At 45.4% G+C, this 12,816-nt stretch overlaps 1 protein-coding gene across 1 annotated transcript in view; it reads right to left on the reverse strand.

The window, feature by feature from the left end:
* Positions 1-1,671: 1,671 nt before the first annotated feature.
* The window catches only part of XKR6 (XK related 6), a 341,964-nt gene continuing 330,819 nt past the window's right edge, over positions 1,672-12,816 (reverse strand). The window contains 1 exon segment of the mRNA XM_063915086.1: positions 1,672-2,709. Within this exon segment, the coding sequence (XP_063771156.1) occupies positions 1,745-2,709 (965 nt within the window). The 3' untranslated portion in view covers positions 1,672-1,744.

Genomic DNA, 12,816 nt, shown 5'->3' on the forward strand with positions numbered 1-12,816 from the left:
GCTGCCCATCATTGGTGTGAGCCACGGACAACTCTTTCAGCAAGAAAAATCCCCAAAAAAGTAAACATAAACCCTTTCAACTGCACACACAGAAAAGACTAACATTATTTACTTAAATATACTCTTTTTCTCTCTATATATATATATATATTTGTATTTATATATATTTATATCATTTTTTATTTTTTTGCCAAGTACAGCGAATGTGGGAATAGATGCCCTGAAACAAAATGGCCGTTTAAAGGAGCAATACTCTAGAATACAACATTGTATACTGAGGTGTTTTTTAAAACGAAATTTTTTAGTTTTTGACCAATTTTTTTTTCCAGCACTGCCGCAACGAGAATGATTTGTGCATCAGAAATATAAACCAAATGAAAATAAAATAAAAACTTATAAAACTCAGTTATTATCGGTTTGATCACCTAAAACACAGTACGGTTTGTCAAGCTTTACAGAAAGATAGATATTATCTTACAGAACTGCAGGTAAACGGAAAACAAAAAAATGTAGCAGCAGTCTTATTCATTTCAGTAATTTTCACACTGTACAAAGGAGAATGATTTTCACTGCAGTTCTAGAATGCACCAAGTTATATGTGAAAGGGTTTATAGCCCATCACAACTGAAAGAAGTACGAAGCACCAGTAATTGTTTGATTCTCTGTTGATTAGAGGAAAATAACCTATATATAGATCTTTTATCGTTAGACAGACCAAAAATAATAATATTAACACTAAAGATTACCTTAAGGCTCAGATTAAACATGAGACACAAACAGGACTTTAGTGGGTTATTGTAACACAGCGTGTTCTCCACACAGCCTTAAATATAAAAGAAAATGTTTTTGTTTGTTTGTTTTTTAATTTTGCAGTCACCAACCAAGTATTGTGCCTTTAAATTGTCTTCAATCTTTTTGCTACCATGCTGAGTTTGATTATTACTGAATTTCTGACTCGTGTGTAAAAGTGTTAACTGTTTTATTTTTTGTTTGTTTTTTTGGTGTTTGACCGAAGGTTAACGGTTGTTTATTGATTCTTTTTTTCTTTTCTTTTTTTCTTGGAAGTAAAAATGGTATTACTATGTGAATTCAGTGCAAGCAGAATACGCCTGACCCCCACATAGCTCTTGCCCGAGGTCCCCGTTCCGCCTTAACCAATTTACTGTGGCGGGGGAGGGCCCAGCAGTGAAAGGGTTAAGAGAGAAGCGGAGGAGGGGCCCCCTGTCCCTGGTGTGAGGCATCACGTTGGCCGTGTGTTGCGCCTTGGCTTTTGCTCCACACCTTGACCTCATAAAAGTAGTCAGAAAAAAAAACGAAAGAAAAAAAGAGAAAAAAAGGCTTCATCGCTTTCCTGACTGAATAACCACCGATTTTGCATTAGAGAGGTGACAGTAGTTAATGAAACTCAGCACCAAAGGGCGTAAGGCAGTTGAAGGTTAGTTTGTTCTATCAGCACCAGTCCCGTGAATTCTCTACACTTGGTGTATAATGTATAAAAGACGGAGTGGAGACATCTTCTCTCCACCCAAGATCGTAGCATGGATGTTTGAATACTGTTTCTCTTGTGTAAAACACCAAAGAATAGTCTTTTTTTTTTGTTTTAAACTTACAAAACATAGAGAATATCTTTGTATACATATAGCGACCATAAATTAAGCTCAGGACAAGCTCTTTCTCGTTGTGTTACTTCTTAGTGAGCTTTGATTCTCGTAAACAAAAATAAGGTTCCTCTGGCCTTGGAGCATTAGAGAGAAGACTCATACTGGAGGAGCTCATACAAAAGAGGACCATCTCTATATCTTATACCTACAGCTGTGGGGGTGACGTACTGAAGAATGTTGATAGTCCTCCTCAACCTTCTGTCTACAAAATGAGCATCCCATGCTGGGTATCTTTTTCTTGGCATGTCGATCTTAATGAGGGGCCCTTCTGGGTAATAAGAACGTCCGGATGGAGTGGATGGCACCGTTGGTCTCACCTGGAAAACGGGCAAGCATGTGTCAGCTGCTAGATCGTCCTGTTGCTCCGCCACAGCTCTGGTGGGCGTTGCCTGTGTCCCCCTGTGCCCAGGGGTTTGGGGTGCCATGGGCTCAACATCAGGGGGCAAAGGAATGCCCCAGAGCAGCTCGGCGCAACAGGAGCTGGCAAACATCTTAGCTCGTGGCCCCATGGGATGCAGCACGCCATAATACAGGAACATGAATGCAATCCCGGCAGCGAAGCTAAGAAAAACACAACACAGTGCTGGCACGGCAAATGAGTCAGTTGTGTTAGGATCTCTGTAAAAATACCATAGGATCGTCAAGGCAGCATTCTCTGTCAGAATAACAGTGTAATAAGCAAACATTCTATATCGAGTCCGGCCTTCCTTGACATTAAACCAGCAAAAAATGTACACAATTCCTACCACCATGTTGAAGAGCACCTCCTCCCATTTAGACATACAGAAGTCTGTCCCGCCATGAATGATCCAGAAGGCCATGACGCACCAGTGGACCACTACAAAGATCCCAAAGTAGAGCTGGAAGATTGAAGCAAAGAGGGCGAAAGAGATAACTCGGGAGGATATGGTGAAGAGACGCCAGAAGAGATGGATGAGGGCTCCTCTGTAGCTCATGCTCTTCTTGTCATCCCGAGAGTCCCGTAATAGCTTGTGATAGGAGGCTAGCACCCAAGCTAGGGACATCAGAGAGGCCACAGAGGAAACACCTGAAGATAGTCAAACAACAGGCAACAGGTTAACCTCATTTCTTAAAGCTTTCCCATGAATTTCCTGTAAAGGGGTTATAAAGAAATATTGTTCTAGAAAAATGTGTACAGAAATTATTTGATGCTGCATACAGCAACTTAACAGCCCATGTGAAGCACCACCTTTGTTCCTGTTGCCATTCCAGATAAGACCATCTCCTACATGTATCTGATCTGAACTACCTAGAAAAAGAACGCAGGGCATTCAGGATGGTTGCCTAACCCTCTGAAAATATATACACTATACATAATACTTGTGACTGCCTGCAGTGTATAAACAAACACTGGGATCTCCCTCAATTAAGAAAATAGAAATGGTCAATATTTTTCAGAGAGAGAGAGAGAGAGAGAGAGAAAGAGAAAGAAAGAAAGAAAGAAAGAAAGAAAGAAAGAAAGAAAGAAAGAAAGAAAGAAAGAAAGAAAGAAAGAGAAAGAAAGAAAGAACAAGAAAAAAAAGAAAGAAAAAAGAAAAAGAAAAAAAGAAAGAAAGAAAGAAAGAAAGAAAGAAAGAAAGAAAGAAAGAAAGAAAGAAAGAAAACAATAAGGTTAGTATGCCTTTTATATAACAATCATTGGCCCTCATTCCGAGTTGTTCACTCGCTAGCTGCTTTTAGCAGCTTTGCACACGCTAAGCCGCCGCCTACTGGGAGTGAATCTTAGCTTTGCAGAATTGCGAACGAAAGATTTGCATAATTGCGAATAGAAATTTCTTTGCAGTTTCTGAGTAGCTCCACACTTACTCTGCCACTGCGATCAGTTCAGTCAGTTTCGTTCCTGGTTTGACGTCACAAACACACCCAGCGTTCGCGCAGACACTCCCCCGTTTCTCTAGCCACTCCCGCGTTTTTTCCCCAGAAACGGCAGCGTTTTTCCGCACACACTCATAAAAACGGGCAGTTTCCGCCAAGAAACACCCACTTCCTGTAAATCACACTCCGATCACCAGAACGAAGAAATTTCTTCGTTAAGCCGTGAGTAAAATACCTAACTTTTTGGCAAATTTACTTGGTGCAGACGCACTGCGAACATTGCGCATGCGCAGTTTGCAACAAATCGCTCCGTTGTGAAAACCACTAACGAGCGAACAACTCGGAATGAGGGCCATTATTTTTTAGTTTTCAGTAACCTAAAGACAGAAGTCTGGTGAGCTCCCCAATTAAGACCTGTTATCACTGGCTCTGAAAAATGATTATACTGTCAATATCTGACATTTGGAAAAAAATTTTAATGAAGATTTTATTTGAATAAATATTTGCTTTTTTAAACATATTCCAGGTTACTTGATATATTTGGCTATAGTGACATGGATTAATATGGATGGGACAGTTTCTTATTGCAAAGGAGATTTTTTTTTTAAGAATGTGTACCGTGGTGTTGGTTATATTCCAAATTTCCGAGATAGGACATTTGGATACATTGGTTTGTGAGATACATACAAGCGGATTACATCCCACCGAACATATTCAGTGGAATTAAGAAAGTTCTCTAAACATTGATAGAATTTAATACCAGAGTAACAATGAAAGTTTGGTGTGCAGGAGTGTTCTACGGTATTTGAACATAAAAATCTCAGCGCTGTGGAAACTCTCATGTGTGTGTCATATAGGAAAAAATATAACATACGTACAGAAGACTGTCCTGTCTGCAGAACCTGCTGGCATGCGTGGCAGCACCCCCCGAGAGCGATGTGTTTCCGGCTATTTAGCTCCTGGCACAAGAGCTGCGGGCAGCTGCCGTTTAATGTGATTACTGCAATGCCAGGTGCTGCAGACAAATCAGGCTGGGTCCAGTTGCCTTGTGGGCCACATCCGGCCCAAGGGGACACCACTGCAGGGCTCACGGGTGGTCTCCTGGCCAGAGGTGTAGCAAGGAGCTGCAGTGCCCCAAGCAGGCCCAAGCTATGGCGCCTTAGCCCCAAGGAAAGTAATGCATCTGGGGACTGGGCATAGCCAGCATGTAGGGCTGGGGGAGGGCGGACAGCGAATGTTCCTAGGGCTCAGGGGTAGGACAAGCGGTGTATGTCCCTGGGGTTGGGGGTATGGGTTGGGAGGGTACAGTGTCTAGGGAGCTATGGAGTAGGGGGTGAAGTGTGTGTCCCTTGGGTTAGGACTAGTTTAGGACAGTGGGACTGGAGGTGCATGGTAGGGTGGGTAGTGTATGTCCCTGGGACCGGGGGGTAGGATTTTGTTCCGGAGGCCGTGTGGGTAGGGTTTGTTCTGGAGGCCGGGGGGAAGGGCAGGCTATGGGTATGTTTCAGAGGCAACGGCATTGGTTAGGGTAAGTACTTTGAGTACTGTATATCCCAGATGGGGAGGGCTGGTTGGGATGCGGTCAGGATCCCGGCGTCGGCATTCCGAGCAGCGTCGGGATTCAGAATGCCGGGATCCTTACATGGATCCAAATGCTGGCACCGGGATCCCGAACAAAGGACTGCCGGGACTTTAAAGAGCTAAGCTGTGGGGTGGGGGAAGTTAGGTTTCGGCTGTGGGGCGTTGGATTAAGGCTGTGGAAAGGGGAAGGGTTAGGCAGCCCCAGGAAGGGTTAGGGTTAGACTGAGAGGAGGGGGGTTTAGGATCAGGCTGCTGGGGAGGTGGGTTAGGGTTAGGGGGTTTGGAGATTAGGGTTAGTTTATTTTATTAGCCATTGTTGGGAATTAAACTCTGGGATGCCGCTGTTGGTATATTGACAGCCAGCACCCAAAGCACGGGGATATCGTATGTCACCCAGCTGGTTAGCCTATTGGCCCCCACTGGAACCAGTCCCTCCAACGCTACGCCGCTGCTTCCGACTAATAGCACCTCGAAGTGTTCACTAACTGGAGCAGATGACAGCTTCTGGCTTGTGTTCCACAGTGGAACGCAAATCCCGAAAGCGCAACAGCAGCCCGGGAGACATATGATTGAGCCCAGCAGAGGGGAGAATGAGATCGACCCAGCAGGTACTTTCTCAGCTTCCTGGTGGCCCAATCGGCCCCTGCTCCCATAACACACCCATGAAACCTCCTATAGTTGTGGAGACTTTAGGTCACCTTCCACTAAGATCCAGTAATACACCATCACACACTATGGTTCGTACACGCGCAGTACAGGCTTGCTAGAAAAATCACTCAACTGCGCAAACATCCATTCTGCGTCCACCTCTGAATCCTGCCCTTTGTAAGGAAACGTCAGTACGTGCGATGATTAGATAGAACCATCACATATGGAAGGAAAACGCTGAGGCTGATGGTATTTATTATTTTTATCACCCGGCAAAACGAACAAATGTCCTCTCATAATTAGATCCGTATTCTGTATATTCTTCATTTATGTTACTGCAGGCGTAACTGGAACATTGTTATAACAAGTATTATCACCTGCCACTCTGCGTGCCAGCAGACTATTACACGGGGCTTTGTGCCTCGTGTCTACAGGGAGCGGTGACTGTGTAATTGAATCCTGATCACAACGTATGTACCGTACGGCTGGGAAAATCGAAGTTTCGCTCTCAGGGCTGCAGCCCACAAGTAGAGATTAGCACAATCGTTCTGCTTAGCCCTCTCACTGCATTTGCAAATAATAATAAACTGAGCTGGGACTGCAATGTTATCCATTCATCCTCCTCTGTTACGTGGTCCGGCATCAGGACGGTAGAAGTTCACACAGAACCCAACTCACAGAAGGCAACGCAGGGTGCAGTGGCGGAACTAGCGAGCGGTGGGCCCAGGTGCGACAAAATGCTTCGGGCTCCCCCCCCCCCATCCCATCCAAGTCCACCCTATCACCCTTGGAGAGGATCTGGTGAGGGGGATCTGCTCAGGGCCAGGGAAATGGATACCTAGCAACGGTGCTAGACATTTTAGCGCTGAGTGCAAGAAACGGCATCGGAGACCCCCCCCCCCCAAGTAAAACAGGGGCAGTGCGCACAGTAGGCGCGCGCAAAAAAATATAGGGGCGTGGCCACAAAATAATACCAATTCATACTACAGTGCACAGTAGTCTCCATTATTCAAATTACGCCGCACAGTAGCACCGCTACACCATGTAGAGCCTCTTTTACACATTACGGCGGACAGATTCCCCTTTTTACACATTACGGCAGACAGCGTCCCCCTTTTTTACACATTACGGCAGACAGCGCCCCCTTTTTACACATTACGGCAGACAGCGTCCCCTTTTTACACATTACGGCAGACAGCATCCCCCTTTTTTACACATTACGGCAGACAGCGCCCCCTTTTTACACATTACGGCAGCCAGCGTCCCCTTTTTACACATTACGGCAGACAGCGTCCCCTTTTTAAACATTACGGCAGACAGCGTCCCCTTTTTTACACATTACAGCAGACAGTTCCCCCTTTTTTACACATTAAGGCAGATAGCGTCCCCTTTTTACACATTACGGCAGACAGCGTCCCCTTTTTTACACATTACAGCAGACAGTTTCCCTTTTTTACACATTACGACAGACAGCGTCCCCCTTATTACACAGTACGGCAAACAGCGTCCCCTTTTTACACATTAAGGCAGACAGCGTCCCTGTTTACACATTACAGCGTCCCCTTATTACACATTATGACAGACAGCGTCCCTTTTTACACATTACAGCAGACAGCGTCCCCCTTATTACACAGTACGGCAGATAGCGTCCCCTTTTTACACATTAAGGCAGACAGCGTCCCTTTTTACACATTACAGCAGACAGCGTCCCCTTATTACACATTACGGCAGACAGCGTCCCCCTTATTACACGTTACAGCAGACAGCGTCCCCTTATTACACAATACAGCAGACAGATTCGCCTTTTTACACATTACAGCAGACAGCGTCCCCTTTTTTACACATTACAGCAGATAGTCCCCCCTTTTTTACACATTAAGGCAGACAGTGTCCCCTTTTTACACATTAAGGCAGACAGCGTCCCCTTTTTTACACATTACAGCAGACAGTTTCCCTTTTTTTACACATTACTTCAGACAGCGTCCCTTTTTACACATTACAGCAGACAGCGTCCCCCTTATTACACAGTATGGCAGACAGCGTCCCCTTTTTACACATTAAGGCAGACAGCGTCCCTTTTTACACATTACAGCAGAGTCCCCTTATTACACATTACAGCAGACAGAGTCTTCTTATTACACATTACGGCAGACAGCGTCCCCTTATTACACATTACAGCAGACAGATTCCCCTTTTTACACATTACAGCAGACAGTGTCTCCTTTTTACACATTACAGCAGACAGCGTCCCCTTTTTACACATTACGGCAGACAGCGTCCCCTTTTTACACATTACGGCAGACAGCGTCCCCTTTTTACACATTAAGTCAGACAGCGTCTCCTTTTTACACATTACAGCACACAGCGTCCCCTTTTTACACATTACGGCAGACAGTGTCTCCTTTTTACACATTACGGCAGACAGAGTCCCCTTTTTACACATTACGGGAGACAGCGTCTCCTTTTTGCACATTACAGCAGACAGCGCCCCCTTTTTACACATTACAGCAGACAGTTTTCCTTTTTTTACACATTACGGCAGACAGCGTCCCCTTTTTTACACATTACAGCAGTTTCCCTTTTTTTTACACATTACGGCAGACAGCGTCCCTTTTTACACATTACAGCAGACAGCGTCCCCCTTATTACACATTACGGCAGACAGCGTCCCCTTTTTACACATTACGGCAGACAGCGTCCCCCTTTTTTACACATTACGGCAGACAGCGCTCCCTTTTTACACATTACGGCAGCCAGCGTCCCCTTTTTACACATTACAGCAGACAGCGTCCCCTTTTTACACATTACAGCAGACAGCGTCCCCTTTTTACACATTACAACAGAGTCCCCTTATTACACATTACGGCAGACAGAGTCCCCTTATTACACATTACAGCAGACAGATTCCCCTTTTTACACATTACAGCAGACAGTGTCTCCTTTTTACACATTACATCAGACAGCGTCCCCTTTTTACACATTACGGCAGACAGCGTCTCCTTTTTACACATTATGGCAGACAGCGTCCCCTTTTTACACATTAAGGCAGACAGCGTCCCTTTTTACACATTACAGCAGACAGAGTCCCCTTATTACACATTACAACAGACAGAGTCTTCTTATTACACATTACGGCAGACTGCGTCCCCTTATTACACATTACAGCAGATAGATTCCCCTTTTTACACATTACAGCAGACAGTGGGGTAAATATACTAAGGTCCCGATTTTGACCGAGATGCCGTTTTTTCATCAAAGTGTCATCTCGGTAATTTACTAAGCAATAATCACGGCAGTGATGAGGGCATTCGTAATTTTTTGCAAGTCCAAGAAAAAAATTACGAATGAATACACCATCGGTCAAAACGCGGCTGTTTAAGTATGAATCTCGGTCATTTACTAAGAAGTGCAAAGCAAAAAACAAACAAACACTGCCGTGAAAAATTACAACTCGTAAAAAAGTGCTTTAAAAAAACAGACCTGTTTTTTTTTTTCGTGATTGGATAGGCATGCACGGATCCATGAGATCCGTGCATGTATATCAGTGGGAAGGGGTGGGAAAGTGGTTATTTTCTTAAAAAAAATTGCGTGAGGTCCCCCCTCCTAAGCATAACCAGCCTCGGGCTCTTTGAGCCGATCCTGGTTGCAGAAATATGGGGAAAAAATTGACAGGGGTTCCCCCATATTTAAGCAACCAGCATCGGGCTCTGCGCCTGGTCCTGGTTCCAAAAATACGGGGGACAAAAAGAGTAGGGGTCCCCCGTATTTTTAAAACCAGCACCGGGCTCCACTAGCTGGACAGATAATGCCACAGCCGGGGGTCACTTTGATATAGTGCCCTGCGGCCGTGGCATCAAAAATCCAACTAGTCACCCCTGGCCGGGGTACCCTGGGGGAGTGGGGACCCCTTCAATCAAGGGGTCCCCCCCCCCCCAGCCACCCAAGGGCCAGGGGTGAAGCCCGAGGCTGTCCCCCCCCATCCAATGGGCTGCGGATGGGGAGGCTGATAGCCTTTTGTGATAATGAAAAGATATTGTTTTTAGTAGCAGTACTACAAGGCCCAGCAAGCCTCCCCCGCATGCTGGTACTTGGAGAACCACAAGTACCAGCATGCGACGGAAAAACGGGCCCGCTGGTACCTGTAGTAGGCGCAGAGCCTGATGCTGGTTGCTTAAATATGGGGGAACCCCTGTCAATTTTTTCCCCATATTTCTGCAACCAGGATCGGCTCAAAGAGCCCGAGGCTGGTTATGCTTAGGAGGGGGGACCTCACGCAATTTTTTTAAAGAAAATAACCACTTTCCCACCCCTTCCCACTGATATACATGCACGGATCTCATGGATCCGTGCATGCCTATCCAATCACGAAAAAAAAAAGCAGGTCTGTTTTTTTAAAGCACTTTTTTACGAGTTGTAATTTTTCACGGCAGTGTTTGTTTGTTTTTTGCTTTGCACTTCTTAGTAAATGACCGAGATTCATACTTAAACAGCCGCGTTTTGACCGATGGTGTATTCAGTCGTAATTTTTTTCTTGGACTTGCAAAAAATTACGAATGCCCTCATCACTGCCGTGATTATTGCTTAGTAAATTACCGAGATGACACTTTGATGAAAAAACGGCATCTCGGTCAAAATCGGGACCTTAGTATATTTACCCCACTGTCTGCTGTAATGTGTAATAAGGGGACTCTGTCTGCTGTAATGTGTAAAAAGGGACGCTGTCTGCCTTAATGTGTAAAAAGGGGACGCTGTCTGCCATAATGTGTAAAAAGGAGACGCTGTCTGCCGTAATGTGTAAAAAGGGGACGCTGTCTGATGTAATGTGTAAAAAGGAGACACTGTCTGCTGTAATGTGTAAAAAGGGGAATCTGTCTGCTGTAATGTGTAATAAGGGGACTCTGTCTGCCGTAATGTGTAATAAGGGGACTCTGTTGTAATGTGTAAAAAGGGGACGCTGTCTGCTGTAATGTGTAAAAAGGGGACGCTGTCTGCTGTAATGTGTAAAAAGGGGACGCTGGCTGCCGTAATGTGTAAAAAGGGAGCGCTGTCTGCCGTAATGTGTAAAAAAGGGGGACGCTGTCTGCCGTAATGTGTAAAAAGGGGACGCTGTCTGCCATAATGTGTAATAAGGGGGACGCTGTCTGCTGTAATGTGTAAAAAGGGACGCTGTCTGCCGTAATGTGTAAAAAAAGGGAAACTGCTGTAATGTGTAAAAAAGGGGACGCTGTCTGCCGTAATGTGTAAAAAAAGGAAAACTGTCTGCTGTAATGTGTAAAAAGGGGGCGCTGTCTGCTGTAATGTGCAAAAAGGAGACGCTGTCTCCCGTAATGTGTAAAAAGGGGACTCTGTCTGCCGTAATGTGTAAAAAGGAGACACTGTCTGCCGTAATGTGTAAAAAGGGGACGCTGTGTGCTGTAATGTGTAAAAAGGAGACGCTGTCTGACTTAATGTGTAAAAAGGGGACGCTGTCTGCCGTAATGTGTAAAAAGGGGACGCTGTCTGCCGTAATGTGTAAAAAGGGGACGCTGTCTGCTGTAATGTGTAAAAAGGAGACACTGTCTGCTGTAATGTGTAAAAAGGGGAATCTGTCTGCTGTAATGTGTAATAAGGGGACGCTGTCTGCCGTAATGTGTAATAAGAAGACTCTGTCTGCTGTAATGTGTAATAAGGGGACTCTGCTGTAATGTGTAAAAAGGGGACGCTGTCTGCCATACTGTGTAATAAGGGGGACGCTGTCTGCTGTAATGTGTAAAAAGGGACGCTGTCTGAAGTAATGTGTAAAAAAAGGGAAACTGTCTGCTGTAATGTGTAAAAAAGGGGACGCTGTCTGCCTTAATGTGTAAAAAGGGGACACTGTCTGCCTTAATGTGTAAAAAAGGGGGGACTATCTGCTGTAATGTGTAAAAAAGGGGACGCTGTCTGCTGTAATGTGTAAAAAGGGGGACGCTGTCTGCTGTAATGTGTAATAAGGGGACTCTGTCTGCCGTAATGTGTAATAAGGGGACGCTGTCTGCTGTAATGTGTAAAAAGGGACGCTGTCTGCCTTAATGTGTAAAAAGGGGACGCTATCTGCCGTACTGTGTAATAAGGGGGACGCTGTCTGCTGTAATGTGTAAAAAGGGACGCTGTCTGTCATAATGTGTAATAAGGGGACGCTGTAATGTGTAAACAGGGACGCTGTCTGCCTTAATGTGTAAAAAGGGGACGCTGTTTGCCGTACTGTGTAATAAGGGGGACGCTGTCTGTCGTAATGTGTAAAAAAGGGGACGCTGTCTGCCGTAATGTGTAAAAAGGGGACGCTATCTGCCTTAATGTGTAAAAAAGGGGGAACTGTCTGCTGTAATGTGTAAAAAAGGGGACGCTGTCTGCCGTAATGTTTAAAAAGGGGACGCTGTCTGCCGTAATGTGTAAAAAGGGGACGCTGGCTGCCGTAATGTGTGACGTCACTTTAGGTCAACCGCAGGGCAGAAAGTTCCCACCATTGGTTACAATGGAGCGCATAGGCGCTACATTGTAACACTGCCGTGTGCCGCCTGTCAGACAGTACAGGAGCACACAGCCGATCAGGAGAGTGCTACAACGTGGCGCTACCTGATTGGCTGAAGAAACCCACTTAGACATCAGTCAGAGTGGGTTTCTGGCATTCGGGGAAAGGAGTCCCATGTGAAAACATGGGGCCCCTTTCAGTTCGTGGCTCGGCTTTCCGTTTTCTTATTTTATGCAAGTACGTGGATTACAAATGGATGCCCCGAGGACCCTGGGACCCGCGATCTGGTGAGTAGAATTTATTCAACAGGTACCCCTTGGATTCTACTGGAGAAGAGGACCGACCTGCGTGTGAACATGGGCCCTCATTCCGAGTTGATCGGTCGCAAGGCGAATTTAGCAGAGTTACACACGCTAAGCCGCCGCCTACTGGGAGTGAATCTTAGCTTCTTAAAATTGCGACCGATGTATTCGCAATATTGCGATTACTAACTACTTAGCAGTTTCTGAGTAGCTCCAGACTTACTCTGCCTGTGCGATCAGTTCAGTGCTTGTCGTTCCTGGTTGACGTCACAAACACACCCAGCGTTCGCCCAGGCACTCC

The sequence above is a fragment of the Pseudophryne corroboree genome, chromosome 4 (genome assembly GCF_028390025.1).
Source record: "Pseudophryne corroboree isolate aPseCor3 chromosome 4, aPseCor3.hap2, whole genome shotgun sequence".
Classification (NCBI taxonomy): domain Eukaryota; kingdom Metazoa; phylum Chordata; class Amphibia; order Anura; family Myobatrachidae; genus Pseudophryne; species Pseudophryne corroboree.